The 25,979-nt window shown below is 36.0% G+C and overlaps 2 protein-coding genes across 3 annotated transcripts in view; one reads left to right on the forward strand and one right to left on the reverse strand.

Annotated features, from left to right (window-relative positions):
• LOC117785691 (transcription factor kayak) overlaps positions 1-25,979 on the forward strand; it is a 72,236-nt gene that overhangs the window by 36,352 nt on the left and 9,905 nt on the right. Inside the window, exon 1 of one of the 2 annotated variants that reach the window (XM_034623874.1) lies at positions 11,916-11,958. The exons of the other annotated variant lie outside the window; for it this stretch is intronic. Coding sequence (XP_034479765.1) covers positions 11,931-11,958 — 28 coding nt within the window. The 5' untranslated portion in view covers positions 11,916-11,930. Of the gene's footprint in view, positions 1-11,915; positions 11,959-25,979 lie in introns of those variants that run through there. 2 annotated transcript variants of the gene reach the window in all.
• Positions 5,952-6,502, reverse strand: LOC117785692 (probable nuclear transport factor 2). Its single transcript, XM_034623875.1, has one exon. The coding sequence runs from the start codon at positions 6,472-6,474 to the stop codon at positions 6,076-6,078; it is 399 nt and encodes a 132-aa protein (XP_034479766.1). The 5' UTR covers positions 6,475-6,502; the 3' UTR covers positions 5,952-6,075.

Below are 25,979 nucleotides of genomic sequence, written 5' to 3' on the forward strand. Positions count from 1 at the left end.
AATGTGCTGGGGGCATGTATGGAAAATTGGATGATAGATGGCTTGATGATCGAAAAAATATCAAATTATCTAGATCAACAATATTTAAATGCAGAATCAATTAAGAGGCCAAATCATGATGAAAATGGCATTCCGATTGAAAATCGGTTAAGTTTTAGCAAAGTTATGAGAGATGAAAGTTTTCGAAAAAATGTCAAGGGGTATGTATGGAAAATTGGATGATAGATGGCTTGATGATCGAAAAATATCAAATTTTCTAGATCAACAAAATTTAAATGCAAAATCATTTTAGAGGTCAAATCATGATCAAAATGACATTCCGCTTGAAAATCGGTCGAGGTTTGACAAAATTATGAAAGTTCAAAGTTGGTCAGTCCTTGGATCTAGCAACCTTACAAGTCCAAATTTTGACCGATTTTACATGATTTTTTACAGGAAAATAAAAGTGTGAGAATCAAGTTTAAAGTGTTGTGTTATACTAATTACAATATAAAATGTTGATAAAAAGTAATAAATTGAGAAACAAAATTTTTAATTTGAAAAATTTCAAAGGGGGGACCCTTAGCATTGAAATCAGCAGCCAGACCTAGAGATATTATATCTATAAAAGTGTAGCTTGCGTTGTGTTTTCTGAGTGTATCTGTGCGTTTATGCGAATATCTGTCAGATAGATTGTCGAGTGCACGGCAACTGAAGTCTTTTTGCTACCGATACAAGCACAAACATGTAGAGCAACTGATTCAGATTCACAACACACACACACACACACACACACACACTCATCGTATATGCATCCAAATCCCCTGGATTAAGCATATGAAGCATTCATAACGTTTATTTTACGTACGTTTCATGCTCCTCTCTCTCCCTCTCCCATTCTCTCTCTCTCCCTCTCTCTCTCTCGATGTGTGTGTGCAAACAAACATTCTCTGTCAGTGGAGCGCATAAGGGGAGCCCCACACCCTCTCTCACACACACATACACACTCACACACACAACCAAATGAACGTCAACACACTTGTGGAGCTATTTTGGCCATATGTCTGTGACTTTGGCCCAAACACGACCAACGACGGAAGCAACAAAGACGGAAGCGGAAGTTGCAGAGCGGAAAAGGAGAAGAGAGAGGAGGGGAGAGAGAGAGAGAGGGAGAGAAGGTGTGACAGTTACAGTTTACGAGTATAACTTGGCTCTTTTGCCGGCATTCGCGGCGTATACGCAACGTCTCGTCTGGCATTTTTGAGTGTTTTCTTTTAGTCTGGCCAACAGCTCAACAGGTTGCTAAGCATTTTAGCCAATTTATGGCTTCCCTGCCAGCACTTAGTTTTGGGTAAAATAGCCTAAAAGTTTACGCAATTTGTAATTGTGATATACTCTTTAAAAATAAATAGTTTAGAAGTTTATTGAAATTTATCAAGCAATTGTACTGCATAAATTATTCTTTAAGCTGTTTACTTCTGATTAAAATTATAATATTTTTAAAAATGGTATGCTCCTATTATTAATTGCATTTTTTAAAACGTTAAAACTTATAATTAAAAATAGTTGACAAAAGAGATCCAATTTTTAAAATTCAATGAATTTAGAATTAAAAATTTAAAAAAAAAACAACCTTTTAATTATATAAATATTTTAATTACATATTTAATTATAAAATTTATATGCAAAATTTTGTTTAAGCAATTTATTTTTCAGAGTATTTGTTTATGTTAATTTAATGTTTTTGAATTTAATTAAATTCATTGCATTTTAAAGGAGTTTTCGATGGGTTGTCAAACATTGCAATTCTTGTCATTGCTTTCAGTTAAGCTGCTGGCTAAAACGAGGTCTAGAAGACCAAGGAAGGGCATGTAAAGGGAGGAGAGGGAAGGAGATAGAGAGAGAGAGAGAGAAAGATAGGGAAGAGTTGAAATGAAAGACAAACTGATGATTTTAATGGGATGAGAAACGTGCGTTAGATTTGAATATTGTTTGAATTTGTGAATGGCTCATATAGCATTTGTATTTGTATGTGTGTGAATGTGGATGTGTATGTGTATGTGTATGTGTATTCATATGTGTGCTATGTGTTTTTGCAGTGTATTTTGAGGATTTGCACAGCAAAACGGCATCAAGCGAATTGTTGAGAATGCAGAGGTTGTTGTTGTTGAGCTGTTGTTGTTATTATTGTCATTTCATACAGCTGTAACTGCAACAGTGTTTGAATTTGTATCTGTATCTGTATCTGTATAATGCGTATCAGTGTGTGTGTTTATATGTAAATCTGTTTATTTGTTTGTTTGTTTGGCTTGTTGTGCGTGTGTGTGTGTGTGTTTATTGCGCCTAAGCTGCTCAGCGACGCAACACGATATTTATCCCCCCTGCCACCTACACACACTCACACCCCCTACACAACCCTACACACACACACACACGCAGAAACAGTGCTTTCAATTTTTGGAAAATTTTTATTCTCGCATTTCGATTCGTTTCGTTTCGATTTATGCAGCGTTTAGTATGCAAAATTTTCATACGTTTTTAGCCTTAATAAATCCCCAAACGGCCGCACTTGTCAATATGCTGACCCCACTGTCCCCCTTCCACTCACTCTCTCTCTCTCTCTCTCTCTGTTGCAGCAGCTGTCTCTGTGTGTGGCACCTATAAGCTTATGCACACACATACACACACGTGCCACACACACACACACACGCACACACAGAGAGAAACAGTTTCGTGTCGCGTTCTGCAATTGAAAATCACTGCGCCTTAGTTAACGACACGTTTGTGGATCAACGCGTTCACCAAAGAGCAGCACCCCCCTTTCAACTGTTAACCTCTCTCCTGTCAACTCTCCCCTCTACAGGTCGAGTCATCAGTTGACCTCCACTCTGGTCCATTGTTGTTTGGGCAAAGCTTCTTTCTTGTTGTTGTTGTCACTCGTTGCACTTGCTGCAGGTTGCACATACATTCATGTGGCAAGAGGAATGTGGCATGTGGCAAGCATTGGCAACTGCTGCAACATAAGCCGCCCGGCTATTTCTGTATACATAAGCACGCTGCTCAGGATTCAAAAATGCGCCGTGCAAACATCCTCGCATTATGCATATTCCAAACAGATACTTTCTCTCTCTCTCTCTCTCCCTCCCACTCCCTCTCTCTCTCTGTCTCTTACTCTTTTACTTTCTCTGAGAGTTTGCTTCAATTTAAAGTTTCTGACTCAAAGTAGATACCACAATTTCAACATATATTTAAGCTTTCTTTTATTTTTATTTATTTATTTATTTTTTGTCAACTTTAAGCAGCCGACACTTAACTATACATTTAAATTAACACAATACAATATTATTAATTGTTTTAATTTTGTCAATATTGTATAATATTGAATACATTTTTTGATTGAAATTTGGGTTTTTTTTTAATAAAATATTTTTGTTTTTGTATAATCAATATTATTGAATATTTAATTTTTTTATAAGCCGAAATTAAAAACTATTGTATTCAAATTTGTGCAATTTTGAAAATACAATATTATTTTTTTCGGAATATTGTAATTTTTGGCATTTACATTTTTGTAGATAGAGTTGCTGCTTGTTGTGATAAATCATGAAAGTGTCACACAGTTTGCTGGTAATCAAACGATAGAAAGATGATTACATTGAGTGGGGACTCCTCAAAATTGGAGCCTAGGGCAACTGGAGGCGATTCGTGTTTAGAAAGTGCCACAAATTTTGCAATCATTGCAAAACTGTCTGCTGTTATGCACAGACACAGATACATATGCAGATACAGATATAGATGCATATACATATGATGGCCGAACTTATTCTCGAGTTAAGTCCTGCAGGGGAAGGAGCAAGGGACAGAGGGAGATTGGCGCCTGGTTGCAGCTTAAATGTTATACACAGAACAGTTACCAGTTACCAGTTACCGGTTACAGACAACAGTCCGATTCCAAATCACAATCAGAAGCAAAATCAGAACGGTTTAGTCGAGTAGTTGAGTTTACTGCCGGCTCATTCCTGGCACAAATTTCAAGTGGGGCAAAAGATTTGTGCCACCCCAATCCTAAATTCCCAATCCCCATACTCCAATCCCCAAAAGCATAACCCCATGATATAGACGGACAATATGTCGCCCCAGCTGCAGTTGGCCCAGTCAGAGATACAGATACAAATTCAAATATATGCCAAAAGCAACAGGAGGCAACATTTTCGAGTTATAAGCAAAAAGAGATTTAGCAAACATCCAAAAAAAAAAGTAAAACACACACAATATGAACGCGACAGTCGAGCTGCTCGACTGCGAGATGCCTAGTATCTGAACTAAAATTAAATTCCATTCTTTTTCCTTTTAACGCTATTTAGATAACTTCTAATTTTCATAACTTTGTCAAAACCTAACCGATATCATTGCGAAATATAAATTTTTATCATATTTTGGCTTCTTTTTTGATTCAGTACCAAATTCCGAAAACTTCAAACTGTCATAACTTTGTTAAATCTAAGCCGATTTCTCAGTGAAATGTCCATATTTTAATTATTTGTCCTCTATTTCAATTCTGCATCAAAATTGGAAAATTTAATTTTTTTCAATCACTGTCCTCATTTTTTTACAAACTTCAAGCTGCCATAACTTTGTCAAATCTTAACCGATTTCCTTGCGGAATTTCAGTTTTATCATTATTTGGCTTCTATTTTGATTGTGCATCAAAACTAAAAAATACAATTTTCTTCAATCACTGTCTTTTTTTTTGTAACTCGATTAATTGCTGATGCTTTTTTATATCGATTTAATATTTAAAAATAAATGTACATCACAAACGTATACTCCTCTTATCCATTTGGTTACTGGGCTTAAAAAAAGGAGTAGAATTAGAGTTGAGGCAGGAGCAGGAGTTGCACTGTTGCACTGTTGCAGGTGCTTCTGATTGAGTTAAGCCAACATCATGTACTCTCTTAGCAGCATCTGTGCTTGGTCTGGTCTGGCCAAAGAGAGATATGAGAGACAAGATACAAGATACAAAATCCGAGAGTTGGAGGCAAAGGATGTAGGAAATTGCAGTTACTTGTTTCTCTACTGAGTGTTTGCTACTCGCAGTTAATCCTTATCTGCTTGCCAGTCTCTATTGGGTAGAAATTCGACAGCTTTCTCTCTCTCACAATTGTTTCGGGTGCGAAGCTCAAACTACAAATTTTAAGGATTTAAATGTTGTTCAAATCGAATCGAATCGCATTGCATTGAACTGAATTAAACTGAAGCCAAAGCAACAGTAGACAACAAACAACAAACAACCAACAGCATCTACATCAACATCAGCTGAATCCTTGGCATCCACATCCTCATTCTGACTCACATCCTCATCCTGATTCAGATTCACATTCACATCCTTTGGGCACCTTTTGTGTTGTGCATAAACTCAACAGTGCGCATTACGAATGGCTTAAAGTCTTCGGCGACGCATGTGGCCAGTACCGGCTCTTGGCCATGGCTAAAACCCTCTCTCCCAACTCCCAAACACCCCTTCTGGTTACCCCCGCGACCTCTTGGCCTCACTGCCAACACTCACTGAGTTATAATCAAATAAATACTCCTGTCATTCGACCTCTATGTATCTCTATCGAGTATAGATACATCTATCTATATATCTATTTATCCATCTATCCATCCATCCATCTATCCATCTATCTATCTATCTATCCATCTATCCATCTATCCATCTATCCATCTATCCATCTATCCATCTATCCATCTATCCATCTATCCATCTATCCATCTATCCATCTATCCATCTATCCATCTATCTATCTATCTATCTATCTATCTATCTATCTATCTATCTATCTATCTATCTATCTATCTATCTTTCTATGTATCTATATCTATCTATATATATATATATATCGAGCAATCTTATGAACTAACGAAATGCTTGAAATTAATTAAAATAAAGTAATGTTGATTTTTCCATGGGTTTACTTAATATTTTAATTTTTTAATTTGTTTTTTTTTTATGTCATAAAAATATAATAAAATTATGTTTGATTGACTTGAGAAAGAATTCTTCTTGAATGCTCTTCAGCTGAATCCAGAGGCTGCTCAAGCAGAGTTGTGTATGTCAAGTCGAAAGATATCATGAGCTATGAAATAGCTACCTGTGGGTTCATTGACTTTTAGCACAAATACCTGAGAGAAGCCAATTACAGGATCATCATCGCACTGTAGACATCCAAGCACCTTGATAAGAACACCTCCATCGAATGTGGGTTGCGAGTCGACCGTGTTGATAACACGCCTGATATTTTCAAAACCCAGGCTCTGAACCTTTTCAAGAATTTTTGGCGCTCCCTGTATTTTGTCTCCCTCGAAGGTCATAAAAGACTCTGTTGCACTGTAGAAATTAATCACTTTATCGCGATTCTCCTGATCGTCAAAAATTCCATAATATTGCTGAACAAATTCCGTTGCAATGTCCTCGTATTGTGGATTAAGTGCCATATTATTATTGTACAGGATTTCAATTTTATAATAAAACTTCGAAAATTTTTAAACCTTTATTCGCAAAATTTTTTCCTATAACTGACAAGTTTAGTTTAATATGTATATTTAGCTTAATATGTAATATGTATATGTACATATTTAATATGTATTAAAATATATTTATAAATTCGACTGACAAAGTAATCGTAGGAAGGAAGTTTGAGTTAATATACAAATAGAATTTCTAATACACTCAGACTGCCAAAATTTCAAATTCTATTTTTTTTTAGTGGAACTTAAAGCTGTCAATATTTTTTATCAGAATTTTTTATAAATTTGAATTTGATTTGAAATTTTTGAATATTAAATTGGCTCGTTGTGGATAATAATAGTTGGATAAGTAATAAATAGCTATGCAAAGAATAAATTATAGTTACAGTAGGACCAAAATATCCAAAATATCAATAATTATATTAGAGGTATTCCTGTTAATAATGAACGAAAATTTATTAGTTTTATTTATAGTTATTTGTATTTTAAATATATACCTAAAATACCTCTCTTATTAATATTATAAAGAGTATTACAAGAAAGGCAATAACAATGATAAATCACCTGCGATAACTCTGGTTATGTGTGTGTGTGTGTATATGTGTGTGTATTAATACACAAGTGGAATTACATTGTGGGTTTCTTAAGCATGTTTCGGCATAGACTTGTAATTAGGAACTGCTGCCAGTGTTGCCACTGTGTCTGCTTAGGCTTAAGCCAGGGCCAAAAGCCTATTGGCCTGGTTTGTGTAATTGCACTAAGCACAAAGCATTTTCATGTGTACTTGCATTTGTATTAGTGTTACTGTTTCTGTTTACTTTCATATAATAAGCAGATAAAGACTTATTTGCCATTTCCATTACCATATTTTCCATTTAAATGTGGCTTCTATAATTGTTTTGTACTTTCCTTAAGTTTCAAACTGATCGATTTTATGGAACTCGATATCATTTTAAGAAGTCATTGGCGTTGAGTAATGGTTGTTATATATATTTATTAGATAAGATTTCGATATGTATTTTTGTTTAACATACGATTAAAGTATTTAAGTCACATGTGATTCACAATTATGAATTGTATGTTTTATTTTTAATGAATTAGTCATAAAATGATTATCGACAAATACATTGTAAATCTATTTGAGTCCATTTGAAAATTGAAATGATTTAAATTTTAAAAAAATCATCCTTTCCATGAAAAAAATAATTTTTTATTTTTATTAAAAAATAAATAGTCTTTTCTATTTTCTAACACAAGTTTAGGAATAACTTTTTTTCGTTTACATTTTCTTTGATTTTGAAAACTAAGCAATAATTTTATTATTTTAAAATTGAAATTTAGTTATTAATTGAAATTAAAAATGTATTCTTGAATGATTTTTTTTTAACTCGTAGTTTCTATTTGAAATGCCTGTTTCTATTTCTAAAGTTGATTACCTGTGTTGGGTGTATTGATTTAATTCCGAAGTTCACTTTACTCCTGACAAGGACGTTTTTAATCCGTAAGCGGCAACAAAGTCGTTATCAGCAACATCATTATTATCAGCATTATCATCATCATCGTTGTCATTGTCATTGGAAATCCAACAACAACCACCACAAAACCAAGGACATTAGCCGAGAGCATCAAGTTTTCGACTTATCTCCGACCTGAACCTCAACCCGAAGTCGCAGGACCTTAAGGGGTGTCTCTGTGTCTCTGTGTATCTGTGTGTGTGTGTATCTGTGTGTCGTCCTGCTTTGCATGCGAATTTGGCGCCAAAAGTTGTGAGGCAGTTTCCCAGCGAGTTTTGTGGCCTGAAACTTTGCTTGAGTGCGAAGGGCACGCATTTGGAATTTGGAATTTGGTATTTGAAATCCTTTATCCCTTTATCTGGCTTTAGCTCTAATCCCATCAGACACAAATGAAGAGAAGTTTCACGTTTCGCAGACGCTGTCAATTTCCCTCTCTCCCCTCCCTCTGTTCCTCTTCCGAGTTAAGCTTTTGTTTTCGTCCTTGTTTGCTTTTGAGGCACTTGGAAAGAGTAGAAGAGCTGAGAGAACAGAGCAGTTGGGATTAGGCCGCAAGCTAAGTAATGTGTGTGTGTCTGTGTGTGTGTGTGTTTGCCAGGTGCTTGCAGCCCTGACTGCAGCCAGGGTTGGAGGTTAAAGCTGTCTCTATCTCTATCTCTGAGACTGGGCTGCTAATCCCAATGCCAATCCCATCACATGCCAAACAGCCCATACCACAACTGTCTGACTCTCTGTCTGTCCATTCATCTGTCTGCTTACACTCAAAGAATAATAATAATTTTATTTATTTTATTTTTATATGCAAATGCAAATCTTATTAATCTTAAATATAAAACACTTTTCAAGTAACTCTAAAACACACCTTAATTTTCAAGAGATTATAACTATTAAAATTAAAATTAACTTATATACAAATTAAATGTATTTTATATTACATTAAATTATTTTTTGTTTATAAAAGTTTAAGATTCTTACATTTCAAAAATATTTGTTAAACTTTTTAGATTTAGTTTGACTCAAATATTATTAATTGATTTTCAGTTGCTTTACATTTTTATAACATTTTAAACTCAAAGTTAACATTTTAATATAATATATGTTGAAGTTTTGTATTGTAATTACTTTATGTAAATCAGGACAAAGAGTTTTATATATATAGAGCTATAATTAAAATTCGCATACTTTAAATTAACTATTACTATTTTTGACATTTAAATTCATTATTAAATATTAGTGGTATTTAAGTGTAGGCACTGAGATTTATATTGTTATTTGTTGCTCAGTGTATCTGTCGCTCTGACTGACGGCCCTGGCCGTGGGGTCTCTTTATTGATCGCCTTGAGGATTATCCATGGCGCCCCAGCATATTGGGCAGTTGCCTTGGTCATTTTCAATTTGTGTTCCACACAGACACAACACACACACACACAGAGACAGAGACACGCATTTGCTGTGAAGAGGGGGGTGGGTGTAGGAAGGTGGGAGGGGAAGTGGGGCAGGTTTGGCATCAGCTTTGGCTCTGCTGTAATCCGTTTGAATGCCCCAATGCAGCATGCATAAATGGGAAACGCACATGTCTGCCACATGCCACATGCCACAGCTGTTGTTGTTGTTGTTGTTGTTGTTATTATTATTGTTGTTGTTTAAAGCCAATGGCTGGCTGTTGTTTTAGCCTTCATATGAATCATACGCAACGTAATCCCAATTCGTTTAAGTCGCTAGAATCCATGCGAACGCCAACGCGTCCAGTCTGCTCTCCCCCTCTCTCTTCCCTCCCTCCCTGCTCCACACACTTCCAAATTATTTGCTATGCCTCCAACTGAACTCTATATGACTGCATGGAGAGTGGGAAGTGGTGAGTGGAGAGCGGAGAGCGGAGAGAGTAGAGGCACAGTGGGCGGAGGTCGAGCATATTTTCGCAATAAAGTAGATCCCGCATTAATCCCAACGATTTTGTGCTCTGCCCATTGCGTGTTGTGTGCATGTGTGTGTGTGTACGTTGTATATTTGTGTGTGAGTGTGTGCTGGCAATGTTTGTGTCTGTGTTAATCCTTAAACCAGCAGCGCTGCCAACTGCAGCTGGAGGCCCAAAAACAAGATGAGAGCAGTGAAGAGAGAGCAGTCAACGAAGAGAGAGAGAGAGAGAGAGAGAGCGCGCGCCACACACAATGACAGAGGCAGCGACAGCGACAGCGACTGAGTTTGGAGTTGGCGGATGAGTTGACGTCGCTGCCTCAGTCGCTGCCGCCGCTGGCGTCGTCGACTGCTGCTGGGGGATTAACTTTTTTCCAGGCAAACAGCGCGCTGAGGTGAAGAGCGGGCAGAAGGAGGGTCGGGGGGGAGAAAGACTGTGGCGTTCAGACTTATTTTTTTTTTGGGTTTGGTCTCCGCGTGGGCGAGGGATTTAATTTCGTGCGGGATTATTATTTCGGATTTAACTCTTCGTTTTATGGATCGCTTGGTATTATAATGAGCAGAGGCGTCGTTGGCACGTCATTTAGACAGAGAGGGGCTAATGAAGCTAATGAGGGTGATTTGGGCTAGTAAACTTTGAATAAAATGTGTGTGTGCGGGATCTATCCAAAATAAAATATATGTTAAAATAAGATTACTTTCTGATAAATGTTTTTATATTTATTTGAAATATTTATGATGAATATAATTTTTCCTTAAAGCGCTCTAAAGATTTTTAATAAGATTCGATTTTAGAAAATTGATTTTTTGTTTCCTATATATATTTTTAATTTTATTTTTTACCTGTTCTTTTTGCTTGCATTTCTACACCTCTTTTTGTATGTACTCTGTGTCATATTTCGCCGCCTCTGTCTTATAACCCGCTTTGGCATTATAAACTCGGGTGTATTTTTATATCCCAAACCCCACGGCGACTGTGGCAGCAACGCGAACCTGAATCCATTATAGCGTAAGCTGTTGGCAATACAAAAAACACACACACACACACATACACACGTACACACACACACGAACACACGCACACAGAATTATCCCAAAACGAAATGACATCCCTTGGAAATTAATCCTTAATTCCATTCATTTCGTATAATCCCTGAGATATACTTTGATAAGCGTAATGCGGCCCAGGCTCAACGAAACGAAGCGAGACTGAAACAGAAATGCAAACAGACGACAGTGTGAGCGAGACGCAGCGCTTGGGAGAGCCATTGAGAGTGCGAGAGCTCGAGAGCAGCAAAAGCAAAAGCAAACGCAGCAATTGAGTGGAGAGAGGAGCCACATGTTGCTATCTGTGTGCGTGTGTGTGTGTGTGTGTGAGCTGAGTTGAGTAAATTGCTTTGTGTGTGTGCGTCGCATGGGGCGCCAAAACGAACTGTGCACTCCGCATTCGGTTCAGTATCGTGCCAAACATGCTGGAAGAAGGTTCGTTTCTCATTTTGCTCTCACTTTCTTTCTCTCTCACTGATTTATTTCGTGCCGTTCAAAACGTCTTTAAATCGCGCCGGTCGAACGTTGTTGTTGTTGTTGTTGTTGCTTGTGGTGGTGTGCAATTGGATTATTTTTAGGGCATGGGGATTAAACGTGCGCGCATGGGTAGAACTAACATCACTAGCAGCACAGCTGAGCACGTTTACAAGTTGATGTTTACACATTGACACGTCACATTTAATATTAATATATTTCACATTTAATATATGAAATACATTAATATTAATTGAAACTATATATAAATAGGTTTTATATTAAATATAAAATTTAAGCATATGTAAATGGAATTCAAATATACGTTTAGACGTTAAATGAATCGTTTATATGAGAAAAAAGTGTGTGTTTCGTGAATCGAATAAATGTGCCACAATGGGTGCCATTTAAAAGTGACCTATGACAAGTGTAACAGTGTGCCAAAGATAAATACTAACAGGACCATGTGGAACCGGCATGTGCAATGCAAACACATGCACTTACAGTATGTCAAGTAATTGTTTTGACCGCAGACCGCAACAGTTAAAATTAGTTTTTGACCATTATGAAAAATATCTTCCGAAAATAATAATTATTTATGATTTTGCATCAATAACTAAACAAATAATATGTATTTTGGATCTTCAATTTCATTTGTGTTCTTGATAAAGTTGTAAATAATATTTAAAATAAATATTTAAAAAGGCATCTATAAAAATCAGGCACTCAAGGGTGGTTAACCAACCGAAAAATATCCAAAAATTTATTGATTTTTGGTTGGTTTGTATTTCTGGAACAAATTTCTTTAACAAAGGCAGGTAATGAAATCCTACAGTGATTGATTTATAATTGGAAATATTTAAAAGTTCTTCTTTTAATTTATTCTTGTAAAGGACTCAATAAAAAACCCTCATGTGTATAGTATATACTTTGATCAACAAGAGTATTCTTAAACATTGTTAAAACTTTTTTATTTTTTATTAAAACTATATATTTAAATATTTTGTAATGTTGATTAATAGCAAGTATTAAGATTTTGCTCCTTATCACAACAATTACTTGGCATACTGTATATAGAGATTGGCTGAACTAAAGTCTTGGGTGTGTGTGTGTGTGTCGCTGTCGCCAGACAAGATTTGCAACACCACTGTCAAGTTGCATTTGTCAACAAGGACAGTGGGAGCAACAATGCCAGGCACAGACACACACACACACACACACTCACGCAAGCAGAGACACACGCACACAGCTAGTGCACAAATGAACTTAAAAAGCAGAGCGAAAGCTTTTAAATCTGTTGCTTTCGTGCAGGCTAATCCCTATGAAGTTCACTAGATTTTGTTTTGTGCTTCTGTTTGGCATCCCATTGGGGCTTGAACACACACAGATACACACATACACACACGCAGACACACACACACTAAGCAAGTCTAAAGCTGGCAGACGAGAGATGGCACAACAACAACAGCAACAGTCACAACAATGCATGTGGCAACAATAACAGTAACAACAATAACAACAAAGCCGTCGCGCTTTTGCACTCAAAGCAACGGTACAAGTGCTCTCATCCTTTGGCGCCTTACTAACGGCACATCCACATCCACATCCTAAGCCGCAACAACAACAACAACGACAACAACAAACACACCTAAAGCTCAACAGGAATAAGGCTGTGAAAATAAAATAAAGGCTGAAATGATAAGTGAAAGCATCTGACAGAATGAAAAGTGTAAAGCGTAAACTGTAAACTGTGAATTGAGAAGAAGAGGAAGAGCTCTCAGTTTGTTTGACGATTAAAACACTGAATACCCCTACTTAAAAATTAAGAAATTTTGTTTATTTCAGTTGTTTTCTTTCGGTTTCGGTATTAGTACCGGTACGTAACGGTACATCAAATCAATTCGGAAACATTATAAAATTTTAAGATGTCGAACCGAATATTTGAATGCAGAATGTATTTAGAGGCCAAGTCATGATCAAAACGACATTCCGCTTGAAAATCGGTTCAGTTTTGATCAGGTTATGACAGTTTGAAGTTGGTCAGACTTTGGAGCTAGTCACTTAACAAGTCCAAATTTTTGTTCAATTTCACATGATTATTTACAAAAAAATGAAAGGTCTTAGAATCAAGTTTAAAGTGTTGTTTTATACTAATTACGATATAAGGAGTTGATTAAAAGCGAAAACTTGAGATTTAAAATTTTGAATATTCGAAATTTCAAAGGGGGGACCCTTAGCATCGAAATCGAATCTTAGTCGAAAGTAATGAAATGTTCTAAATGAACAAATATTGAATACATAATGAATTTAGAGGCCAAATCATGATCAAAATGACATTCCGTTTAAAAATCTATTCAGTTTTGATCAAGTTATGACAGTACCGTACCATACCGGTACAAAATAAATTATCTATGTCTTCTGAAAATCTCTAATTTTTTTTTTTTATAATAAACATACTATTATTTATTTAGTTTAGAATCAGAGATTACCTTATTTGATAAAGGGTGAGTCTTTTAAATGATATATTGAATGCTTATTTATATTTACTTAGGTAATTTATTTACTGAAATAAACTGATACTCTAAGTTAATCGTAGAGATAAACAACCTTTAATATCGAGTTGACCTAAAGAAAACCAAAAATAAGTAACTCGTTTTAAGCTTATTAGATCCATTTGAACTTGCGGACCATTTACTATCCACACAGTTTCCACACACGCCTATTTTCAATGACAATTGGCCATTTAAATCCGACTCGTGGCTTCTGTTTTCAGTTCATTTCCTACTGGGGTGGGCAACACCATTTGGTTGACTCCACAGGCGGTTGTTGGATATCAACTGGTCCTTAACTAACTGAAAAAATAGTAGTAAAATCAAAAATAAATAACAACATTGAGAGAAATGGCAAAAAATTAGCAGTTAATCCCCTTAAATTGAATACCGCAGATGGTGTTGATGTTGATGGCAGTGACAATCGCATAGTAGTAGTTGTTATTGTTGTTAAAAATAAAAGAAAACAACACAAATAAAATATCCAACACTCAATTTACACACACTGAAGCTGAATTCCCTGCTCTTTTCCCCCTGACACTTCACAACCCAGTCGAATCACCGCAAAACAACAACAAAAACAAATGTTATGGGCTATGGCTTTAACTATGACTGTGTGTGTTTGTGTGTGTGTGTGTGTGTCTGTGTGTTTGTTGGCCACGCTTAATGCGGCCTGGCAATTAGCCAGAGTTGCCACATAATACGCGCGGATAAATGTTTAAGATTTTAAGTTGCTGCCGCGTTGGTGGATGCCACAGCAACACATACAGAAAAAGACACAGAAGGAGAAGCACAGTGGGAAAAAAAACTAAATTCGATTTTATTAATAAATTTCTTTAACGGTAGCAATAAAAATTAATTGTGGTATGTTATTATTATATAGTGTTTTATTTTTGGTACTATATTTAATAATATAAAAAAACCAACATTAACAATAATAAATAATGTCAGAAAATGCACATAATGAAAAAAAACCCCTTACTGGAATTTAAAAATATATATATTAAAATTAAACAAATACTTTCTATAAGGTGCTTAAGCTTTTGTTAACAGAACAAATTATGAAATATATTTTAGATTTTAAAATTGCATTTAATATGCGCTAATCTAGTCTTTTTCCCCACTGTGAGACGTGGCGAGTATCTTTTGCGAGCTTTAGTTTTTGTTACTGTTTGGACTTAAGCTGTCAGATGTGTGTGTAGTGTGTGTGTGTGTGTGTGTGTGTGTGTAGTGTGTGTGTCTGTGGTTTGGCTTTATGTCAAGAGATGCGAATGTGGCACCTTTTGCGGGCTAAAAGCGTAACCCGATGCAACTAATCCGTTCCGCGGAGACCTAATCAATGGGGCAACATTAAGAACTGAGAAGGGAGTTGAGAACTGCAATCGTTGTGAGGCACTAACTGGAAATCTGTTGAGAAATTTGCTTAATCCCTATGAAGCGCAACAAAAATCGAAATCCGCTGCAAAGAAAGAAAAATAACAGGGGCAAAAAGAGGAAAAAGAAGGAGAAGGAAGACAACAATACGAGTAAGATGCCAGCACAAAAAAATGAAATCAAATAAATGAGGGGGGAACACAAGAAAGAAAAGAATTATAATGCCACAGCGTAAATCCCTCCTCAAATTAAGCTCCTTGGCAGTCGCACCCTTTACGCTTTTTCTTGTGGTTGTTGTTGTTGTTCCAGTGGTTGTTGCTGTTGCTGTTGTTGTTGTTGTAGCTGCAAAAGGTTACGCTTAATGCAAATACGCTGCTGCCGCGCAGAGGATCAAATTTCATCCCCACCAGACAAAGCCCAAATATCAAAATACCAATGCGAATGGCAATCATGATGACGATGGATGGGCAAATGCGGCACTGACACCAACAACAACAACAACAACAACAACAACAAATAATCCACCTCGACATCCTTCTAACAGACTAAAGTCAGACTCTTGAGTAGACAACGAGGCGCAGGAGCTGCCGCACTAATAAACCAAGAGGCAACTGAGTCTGCCACGCCCCCACGCCCCTCTCGCTCAGCATAAATTCAACTAGTAGCCACGGCTAGAGTCGAGAGTACCTGTACAGTCAAAGACCCTGTACTTGTTCTTATTATACCAGCAAAATGCAGGTTTTTCTTCTTCCTATTACTATAATATAATTTTTATTTCTTGCATAAGTCGTAGATCGATTGCAATGAAATTTTTAGGGTACATCAGAACTATTTTCTTTTGACTAAGTACCAAATCTTAGGACTCTATCTTTAATATTGCTCTTACAATGCGTTTTTATTAATTCGTATGCGAAGGAGGCTAGGAATCATGATGAAATTTTTTTAGCTCAATCAACCCAAATTACTTATCATATATGCCAAATGTTCAGGCTCTAGCTTTTAAAATGCTCTTTATATTCGTTTTACAAAATTTGAAATAAAATGACATATAAGAAAATTTCAACACGAATTTGCTGTTAGTAGCTTTTATCATCTCTAAGATTCTTTCTATTGCCAGCTATATATTTTTTGATGTATTTTATATGTTTTTAGAAACACTTAAAACAGAAATATAATTTTTTTTTTTTAAATTTAAAAAATTGGATATATGAATTTTTAGTTTGTCAAAACAGTTTCTTGACTAGCGTAGTATATTTTATGTCGTATTCCGCGCGTCCTTCTCCTGTTGCACACAAACTTGAAAGACCCTTTTGAATTTTTTAAGCACAGGGTCCTAGAAGCATCCAAAGCCGCTCATCTGGCGACCTCAGAGTTCTCAGTTCTCAGTCCGCATTTCTCGGTTCTCAGTTCGCAGTTCGCAGTTCATTGGCAGCGGATTAAGCCGACGCGCATTCGCAGCAAACGACACAAAGACGCTTTGCCATTGGATCGATTTAAAATACAGCGAGATACTTAACAACGACGATGAACAAATGAAAAAATCAAGAAAGAAAAAAATAAAATAATGTATAAAAGAAAAATCAGTTGTGGGTATTAATGGCCTCGATATGGAATGGGAATGAGAATTGGAGAGGGAATTGGAAGGGAGAGTGAGAGGGTAATATGCATAAGCACCATTAACTTGTACTTAAAACTGTGGGCAGGTTTAACATCGTCATCGTCATCGTCGTCGTCATCGGTATTCGTCGTCTCTTGGGTGTAACTTAATTCGCAGTCGGGCGACACGAGCGTGAGGCGTCTTCAAGCGGATTATATTAATCAATGCTGCCGACTGTCTCATAACCAACTAGGCGTATGCGTATTCTGTTTCCTTTTTAAACCGAGCACAAATTCTTATATACAAGATTCTACATATACTTACAACTATCCAATACAAATCATATTTGATTTTACTATACTAAAAATGCATGCTAAAAATAAATCTGAAATTAATACTTTACGAGGTAATAGTCTAGTGACGAAAGCAATTCCATGTCCCAAAATTTCTGATATCCAATTTTGTGACGAACATTATTAATAAATAAAAATAATCATATTTAAATCTACTATAATACATTTAATAAAAAAAATCAAATTTAAAGTTTCAGAATTTACTTAAAACCTTAATGATAGTTTATATTTTTTTGAAATAAAAAAAAACAATGTTTGTTTGGGATTAAAATAAAAATCACTTTAAAAATCATGCTTTATTCATTGATATGTAATTTTTTTTAATATAGCCTATAATGATTATACTGCCTGGTAAATATGAAAATTCTATAGAATTTTTTCTTTGTGTGTATGCAGCTTAGAGTAGCTGTGTTTTGTTGTCTGCTCTGCTTAATTGAATCAATGGGCCAGATCGCGTGTTGTGCTCCTTTCGACCCCTTCTCTTTCTCACTCTCCCTCTCTCTCTCTCTCTCTACCTCCCATGCAGCGACTTTGTTTGGCTTTAAGCAGGAAGATTTAAACGCAAATGTAATGCTAGAGCAACGCCAGGGCCACCCAGTCCAAGACATATCTATATACAAATAAGCATTATATATACTTATATATATACACTCATACCTGTATGCCTATAATTCACACACACACACACACACGCACATACACACCAACACATGCAGAAAGACAGAAAAGGCAAAGCGTCTTAAGCGTTAAGTAGGAGCAACGTAAATAAGTAATATTGATAACTAAAGTGATTAAGGTTGCCGCCATGTGTGGCAACAACGATGACAAAGAGCAAGAAGAAGACAACAACGATGACTCTCCGGTTGCAAATGCAACTCTGACTGCTAACTGCTGGCGGTGACTGTTGAAATCTGAGACACATATCAGCAGTCGAAATCAGTTCTAAGTTATTAATACATTTATTTTTACAATCCGAAACAAAGCTGAAAATTCGAGTAATGAACTTAAAAAATGAATCCAAAAATAATATTATTATTATAAAATTAATGTTAAGCCTTTACTTGTGATTTTGCTATTTAATAGGAAATATAGCTCAAATTTAATTTGTACTCATAAAATCATAATCATTTTAAATAACTCCTATATTTCGTTTCAATTAAAAACCAAAACAAAAGTTATGAGTTAAAAAAAAGGAATCCGAAAATAATTTTCTCAATGATTAAAAAAATCAAAGTTTTATTGTCTTAAGCATTTATTTATTGCTTATCCTTTATTTTTATTATGAAAATTAAATGGAAATATTTTTCGAATCGGGAAGTTTTTGTGAATTTTTAACTCTGAGAGGTTTTCTTTGTAAAATATGTATTTAAAGATTTTGATACAATATTTTTATCCTCTATGGAGAGTATAGGATTAGTTATCGAATATCCTTGGATATGAACAGCTGGCAAAGGAGACTGGAGTCTAAATTTAAAAATAATGCAAGTGTGATAATGTGAGTTGACATTAGCTCGAATTGAGGTTGTTTTCGGGCCAAGCCGGGAATGAAATAAGAAGAAGAAGAAGAAGAAGAGGCCAGTCAATGACATTTGTTTGGTGCGCTTATTTCTGGTTCAACTGCATTTCGAGTTGATTTTTGACATTTTGCGCAAACATTTAACTCGATTGTTGAGTGTTTGTTTTTATTGTTGCGTGTGTTGGTGTGTGTTGGTGTGTGTGTGTTGGAGTGTGTTGCAGACATTATCGACATTTAAATCCCTCTCAGTGCTGCCATAAGGACATAAGGACTAAACACATTGCCAATGGCTTGTCCTCCACTTGATAAAATTTTGACAAATTGAAAATCCTTTTGTGCGAGCGCCTTTTCCTTTTCCTTTGCCTCTCCCTTTTCCTTTCCCTTTTCCTTTGCGTTTCTTTTGTGCGGCCTTCAGTTTGTGGCTAAGTCTGTTGTGTGTGTGTGTGTGTGTGTGTGTGTGTGTGTGTGTGTGTGTGTGTGTGTGTGTGTGTGTGTGTGTGTGTAAGAATGTGATCACACATGACTGCATTCAGCTTGCATGTTCTGTTTGTCATATCCTTGGTTCATAATTTTAATCCTTTTCTACATTTTATGTTTATTTGCATCCCCTTGACATTTTCATACTCTTATTTGATCCAAGCACTTGAAACACTTTACTTAGGATATACAGCCAGTCAAGAAAGTGTTTTCACAATATCATATACTTAAATATTTTCTCTTTCAAAAAATAGTTTTTTTGATGGTAAATTCCCGACAAAAAAACAAATTTTGTTTTATTAAAAAATTGTAAATTTGACGAAAATTAGTTTTTTTTTTTTGAGAAAAAGATTAGAAAAGTTTTAGCGAAAATTTCAAAACTCTTCATACATTTTAATATTTTTTTTGTTAAATGATTTACATTTTTTAAGAAAAATTGTTGATATAAGACTCTTTATTTTGTACCTTTTATCACTGTAAGCATGCTTTTAAATTTTTTGCATGGATTATTCAAGATTGTTATGGTATGCAAGCTAATTTGAAATGCGATAGATAGTAAAAGGTCATCAATTAATTAATGGACTTTATTGGCACTTTTATGTTTGGTATTTGTTAGTATGAAATGCAGGATTCATTTCCATTTCTCATGCCATTTTCAGTAGAAAAATCTCAAGTCTCAACAAAGTCGTTTGGCACTCATCAACGTGCTTTTGACCAAAAATACACATCATAATCCTTTTGTAAGGATTTGGCAACTTCTTGTGATTTTGCCCTCGTTGCACATGGCTTTTTCTGATTCTCTTCCTGATTCCGTCGACTGTCAAGAGTTTGAGAGTACGCCAGTTAAGAGTTGAGGATTGAGGATTGTTGGGTAGGTTGGTGAATTTCTAGCTTGGCCTGCATTCAATTATCGTGCGCAGTTGGCCATTGTCTCAGGACGTCAGGATGTCCTTGTCTTCGAGCTCGAACTCGAACTCGGAACTAATGAAGTGCTGCAGTGCCTTAAGCAGCTGCTAATGCCACTAGAGCCGGAGACGGGAGAAGGAGACTGGAGAGTGGAGAGCATGAAGGGATTGCTGAGAATCTGGAGCTGGAGTAACTTGAACTCAGCAGCCACTTGGCCGCATGTATAAGCATGTTTTCTGGTTTGCTTCACAGACAAAGCTTAGAACCACTTAAGAAAATCCATTCAGAGGACTCTCTTTAGGTCCCTTTCTCTATCTCCTTCCCCTTTCTCTGCCCGGCTAGTCTAGTTTTTCCAGCAAGGCAGTTTCACCTGATGATGCTGCCCAAAAATCAACATATCTGTGAAGGAAGTGTGGAAAAGGCAGCGGAAATGGGAGTAGAAATGGGAGTAGAAATGGGCGTAGGTGTGTTTGGGACAACAACAAAAAGGATTAAATCTAAGACAGGCACACATGCATAGTTCAACATGTCTAAGGACAAAAAATTAATTTATTACACAGCACAACAAAAATGTAAACGAAAAGTTGAGACAATTTAAATGCCTTTTGCCTCAGTGAAAAGTGGAGTGGGGGATGGAGTGCGGGGACAATTTTCCAGCTGGGACTGAGAGAAAACTTGGGCCTGGGTTTAAATAAATTACCGCTACGGGCCATGCTTATTTCATTAGGATTATTTCGACTAACGTTTACGCAAAGAAACCGAACCGAACCGAACCAATTGTAGTAGCAAAGTTACACTAAAAGAAACAAATGTGTCTAACAAAAATATTAAATATATGAAATAACAATCACAAAATGTGATAGTTAAGTAAAGAAATGTTAACAAACTATGTTTCATATTTTCATATTCAATTTTCTTTTACTATTTTATATAATTTATTTTTATTCAATATAAAAAAAGTTTATTATAAGTGTGAATAGTTTTTTTTTTTTTCTCAGTGTAGATGTTGCAAGTATAAAGTATCCAGTTGCCGTTTGAGTCACTTAACTCGGACTACATGCCACTTGGGGGGCAGCTGGCTCAGATTTTCTTGATTTCCGGTTATGTTTTGTTACTGACACAGAAACACAGACACATACACACATACATATACATATCTGCCAAGAAGAAGAAGAGGTAGGAGGCGTGGCATGCAGTGGGCGTTGCGCTAAACGCGAAAGCGAAACGATAAGAGAAAGAAAATGCCTAGCGGCATTAATTATAATCCGCTTAAAAGTTTCAACATGTTTTCCAAAGAAAGCCCTTTCGAATATACAACAAGTACAACAACAAACACAGATACAGATACAAATACAAATACAAATACAAATACAAAGACATAGACGACACATTGACTCATTGACTCGAAAATATATAAAACTAATTGCATATATGCGATATTTTATAATTTATCAAGAAATGAACACACTTACATTTAATAAATCGATGGGGAAAATAATAAGGGAATTTTTGAAAATCTACTTTGAGATAAATGATTCTTGAAGACTTTCTCTCTCTGAAAGAAATTAAACAGCTACTTTCTGTTAAGCAAGTCTTCTTATAAATTTTAGTTTGATTTTCTTAATCTCTTGGTAATTTCTTGCAAAACAAGAATTGATTCTATTAAAAATTTGGAGTTTAAAGTTCTTCTACTCCTAATGAGCACCTACAAATTCTTAAAGAATTCATCCAAAATTCGTGTATTGCATCCACTTTTATTTAAAAGATATTTTTTCTATCAGAAAAGTCTTGTTCTTTAGCAATTTAATTATTCTTAAGGTAGTTTATATATTGTCCCAGTATTATTTCCCAAGTCAGTTGCATTTTAAAGAGTATATTAATTTGCCAAAAGACAAGTTCAACAATGTTTTGTTCTTTTGTTATATTTCAAGCAATTTTCACTCTCACAATTTAAGTCCTGGGGTGACAGGACCTAAAGGCATTTACGTTGATTTTCATTTTGTTGCGTTTTCTTAATATGTTATCTTTTGCAACGTGTTGCAAGACACGGACGGGGGCAGATTGGCCCGGGGCAGGACGAGGGACTAGGCAGGACGTAGACAACGATTGTCAAGGTGTGAGATGTGTGTAAGTGTGTGTGTGTGGAAAGTTCTTAAGTAGCCTCGATGTTGGCTCGGCATTATAAATTAAAATACATGCATTAAAAATTCTACTGAAAAGAGTTTGCAATTAAGTAGGACTTAAGTTGAAGTGTAAATAAAAATGCATGCTCAAGCACACACACACACACACGACAACTTAAGGGAGTTTGAGAAAAGACATCAAATTGGCAACCAAAAAACCTGTGGCAATTTCCTTAAGACTATTGCTTAATTTCCGGTCACTCTTACTTTCTCTCTCTCTCCCTCTCTCTCCCACAAACACACACACACGTGTAGACAAAGCAAAAACATGCCTGACACTTAAGTCCTTTAAAATCCTTAAGATTTTTGTGTGCGCTCCTTAGCACTAAGACATTTCAATGGTCAACCACTGATAAGCAAATTCAAAACAGTTTTCACTTGGCTTTACCATTTCCCCCTGCCTACCCCCACCCCTTACACATATTATCAAATGGCCTTTACGGTTATTAAAACTTTCAGTTTGTTGAAATTTTAATTTTCATACCCAAATCACTCAAATCATTTTAATAAGTAAATTATGAGCATTTTCTTATAAATAACACAATACACAATTTATTCCAACCCTTTCTCTGTCTCTGTCTCTTTCCCATCTCTCCAGCTTCGACTGAGGTCAACAAAAAAGGCAAAACTACAAATATTTGTTGCCCAGTTTATTTTGCGAGCAAACTAAACCGTAAACTTATATTATCCCGGCCAGCAGTCACTTGAATTTTCCCTTTTCTTACTTTTCCCTAGTCTAGCTCTCGTCCTTTTCCACTGTATGTGTGTTTTCTTAGTTAGGGATTAAGTCGTTTTGATGTTGTGCGTAGGCAATTCATAATTATTGCCGGCCTTGTTGCAGTCCTTGGCCAGGTTATTGTGGTCAGCCAATTGGTTAATTTCTTAGAAGAAAGTCGAGCTCAACTCACGCTCCTTTGCACACACTTATTGAGCTTTAGCTTTCACTTCGTTTGAGACATGAAATTTAAATACTCAATATTCGTAGTCGTTTTCAAGGATTATTCATTTTTGGGCTCCTTAGATTGTAATTGGCCGCCTCTCGACATTGCGTAATCATTGCATACTTCCAGCAGCTTAGCTGTTGCCAACTTACAACTAACAAGTAAACTAAATCATACAAAAAAAATATCCATTTATTTAAACTTTCAATTCAGATTGCGATAAGCCAAATACCTGGCATCCTTTTGCAATTGAAACTGAGACTGAAACCTGGGCATAATCAAGGACAATCAACTAAAGAGTTAGACTGTTAAATACCCTGTACATTTTACCCTTATCACTAATACGAAAATTTCAAACTGTCATAACTTTTCCAAATCTTAACCGATTTCCTTGCGGAATATCAATTTTATCATTATTTGGGCCCTACTTTCATTCTACATCAAAATTGAAATATATGATTTTTTTGCCCTCACTGTCCATTTTTCTAAGCTTTCGGTAACTGCTCATTTTGTCCATACTTCCTTCTTGACACTTTTTCACCAATTTCAAACGTTCATAACTTTGTCAAATCTTAACCGATTTCCTTCCGGAATATCAATTTTATCATTATTTGGGCCCTACTTTCATTCTACATCCAAACTGAAATATATGATTTTTTTGCCTCACTGTCCAATTTTCTAATCTTTTGTTTATACTTCCCCCTTGACACTTTTTCGCAAATTTCAAACTGTCATAACTTTGTCAAATTTTAACCGATTTCCTTGCGGAATATCAATTTTATCATTATTTGGGCCCTACTTTCATTCTACATCAAAACTAAAATATATGATTTTTTTGCCCTCACTGTCCATTTTTCTAAGCTTTCGGTAACTGTTCATTTTGTCCATATTTCCCCTTTGTCACTTTTTCGCAAATTTCAAACTGTTATAACTTTGTCAAATCTTAGCCGATTTCCTTGCGGAATATCAATTTTATCATTATTTGGGCCCTACTTTCATTCTACATCCAAACTGAAACATATGATTTTTTTGCCCTCACTGTCCATTTTTCTAAGCTTTCGGTAACTGTTCATTTTGTCCATACTTCCCCCTTGACACTTTTTCACAAATTTCAAACTGTCATAACTTTGTCAAATCTCAACCGATTTTCTTGCGGAATATCAATTTTATCATTATTTGGGCCCTACTTTCATTCTACATCAAAACTAAAATATATGATTTTTTTGCCCTCACTGTCCATTTTTCTAAGCTTTCGGTAACTGTTCATTTTGTCCATACTTCCCCCTTGACACTTTTTTAGAAATTTTAAACTGTCATAACCTTAAATTTACAGGGTATAGGCAGCTATAGAAAAGTGAACCGTCGTTATTCCAGGCAATTGATAACTTCATTATAATTCACTCAGAGATCTGGCAACGTTATCGACATCGCCGGTTAATAAATCTTAAGCCGCGACACAGGGAAACTGAGCTGGAAATAGAAAAGTTAACGACGACAGCGGCAGCGACAGAGGAAGAGGCAGCGGCAGAGGCAGCGGCAGAGGCAGCGACAGAGGCAGCGACGTCAACAGCGTCTAAGCCTATGCAAGTAGAGTTCATTACAAATCGTTTGTCAGCTTAAAGAAGTGGGTGGTTGGGTGGTGGGTGGATTGGCTATGCTTTGGTTCTCTGACTGTCTCTTTGTCTGTCCGTCTCTCTGTCTGTCCGTCTGTCTGCCTGCCTGAGATTTAATGCCTCAAACGTTTTTAATTCAATTTGTTTGGCCTGTTCACTCGCTGTCTCGATTATTTTTCCACTGATAATGCTAATAAGGATAAGCACAAGCGACTCGACGTCTCCCCCCCCCCCCTTTCTCCTTCCCCTCCTTGGCCACTTAAGTGCTGCACTGACTGCAGAGACTGTAGAATTTATAAACCTACCCAACTGTTGACTCACCCCTCGCATTGACTGTTTGCTGAATGCCGTGAGGAGTCGGTGAATTCACTGACTGCACTGGGCGACGCAACAATTAGCGGGCTCATTTGAGTGGTTTACACACACACACACACACACACACACACGCACAACAAAATTCGCTTTTGTGTTAGCCCCCAAATCATGGGTCCCAGGATACTGGATTTAATGAGTTTATTATTCGGTTGCAATACGCATTTTCCACCATTGTTTTTTGTGCCGCTTTTCGCAGCCGTTAACGCACCTATGCTTTAGGCCACCTTGCTGGCATTTAGGCCACTCCCCATAGCCATTTATGATGATGCGTATATGCATAATGCCAAAGTCAAACCTGGTCAGCATAATGCACCAACCAACATGGCCAATTCCCATTCCAGGGCCAATTCAGCTGCATTAAAATTGGTATTGGTAACTGCGTGTGTTACGCATAAATACGTAACATAATGGGCTCTGAAATACCTTTAATAGGGAATAGAAAATATGAATAAAGAGCATGTCTTTTTCTGTATTTAAATAATTATTAAATATACTTTTCTTCAGTTAGGATTTTAAACTAACAAAAATATTAACTATATTATGTTCAAGCTTCTTAAATCTTTATTCATTTTATTTAAATGTTATTTAAAACCATATCAATTGACCACATTTTCAAGATTTTAATTTGATTTTAATTGTAAT

This window comes from Drosophila innubila (genome assembly GCF_004354385.1).
Source record: "Drosophila innubila isolate TH190305 chromosome 2R unlocalized genomic scaffold, UK_Dinn_1.0 1_C_2R, whole genome shotgun sequence".
NCBI lineage: Eukaryota > Metazoa > Arthropoda > Insecta > Diptera > Drosophilidae > Drosophila > Drosophila innubila.

Bases quoted from the DNA above. Each gene is read 5' to 3' on its own strand.
- LOC117785692 (XM_034623875.1), bottom strand. From the start codon at position 6,474: ATGGCACTTAATCCACAATACGAGGACATTGCAACGGAATTTGTTCAG.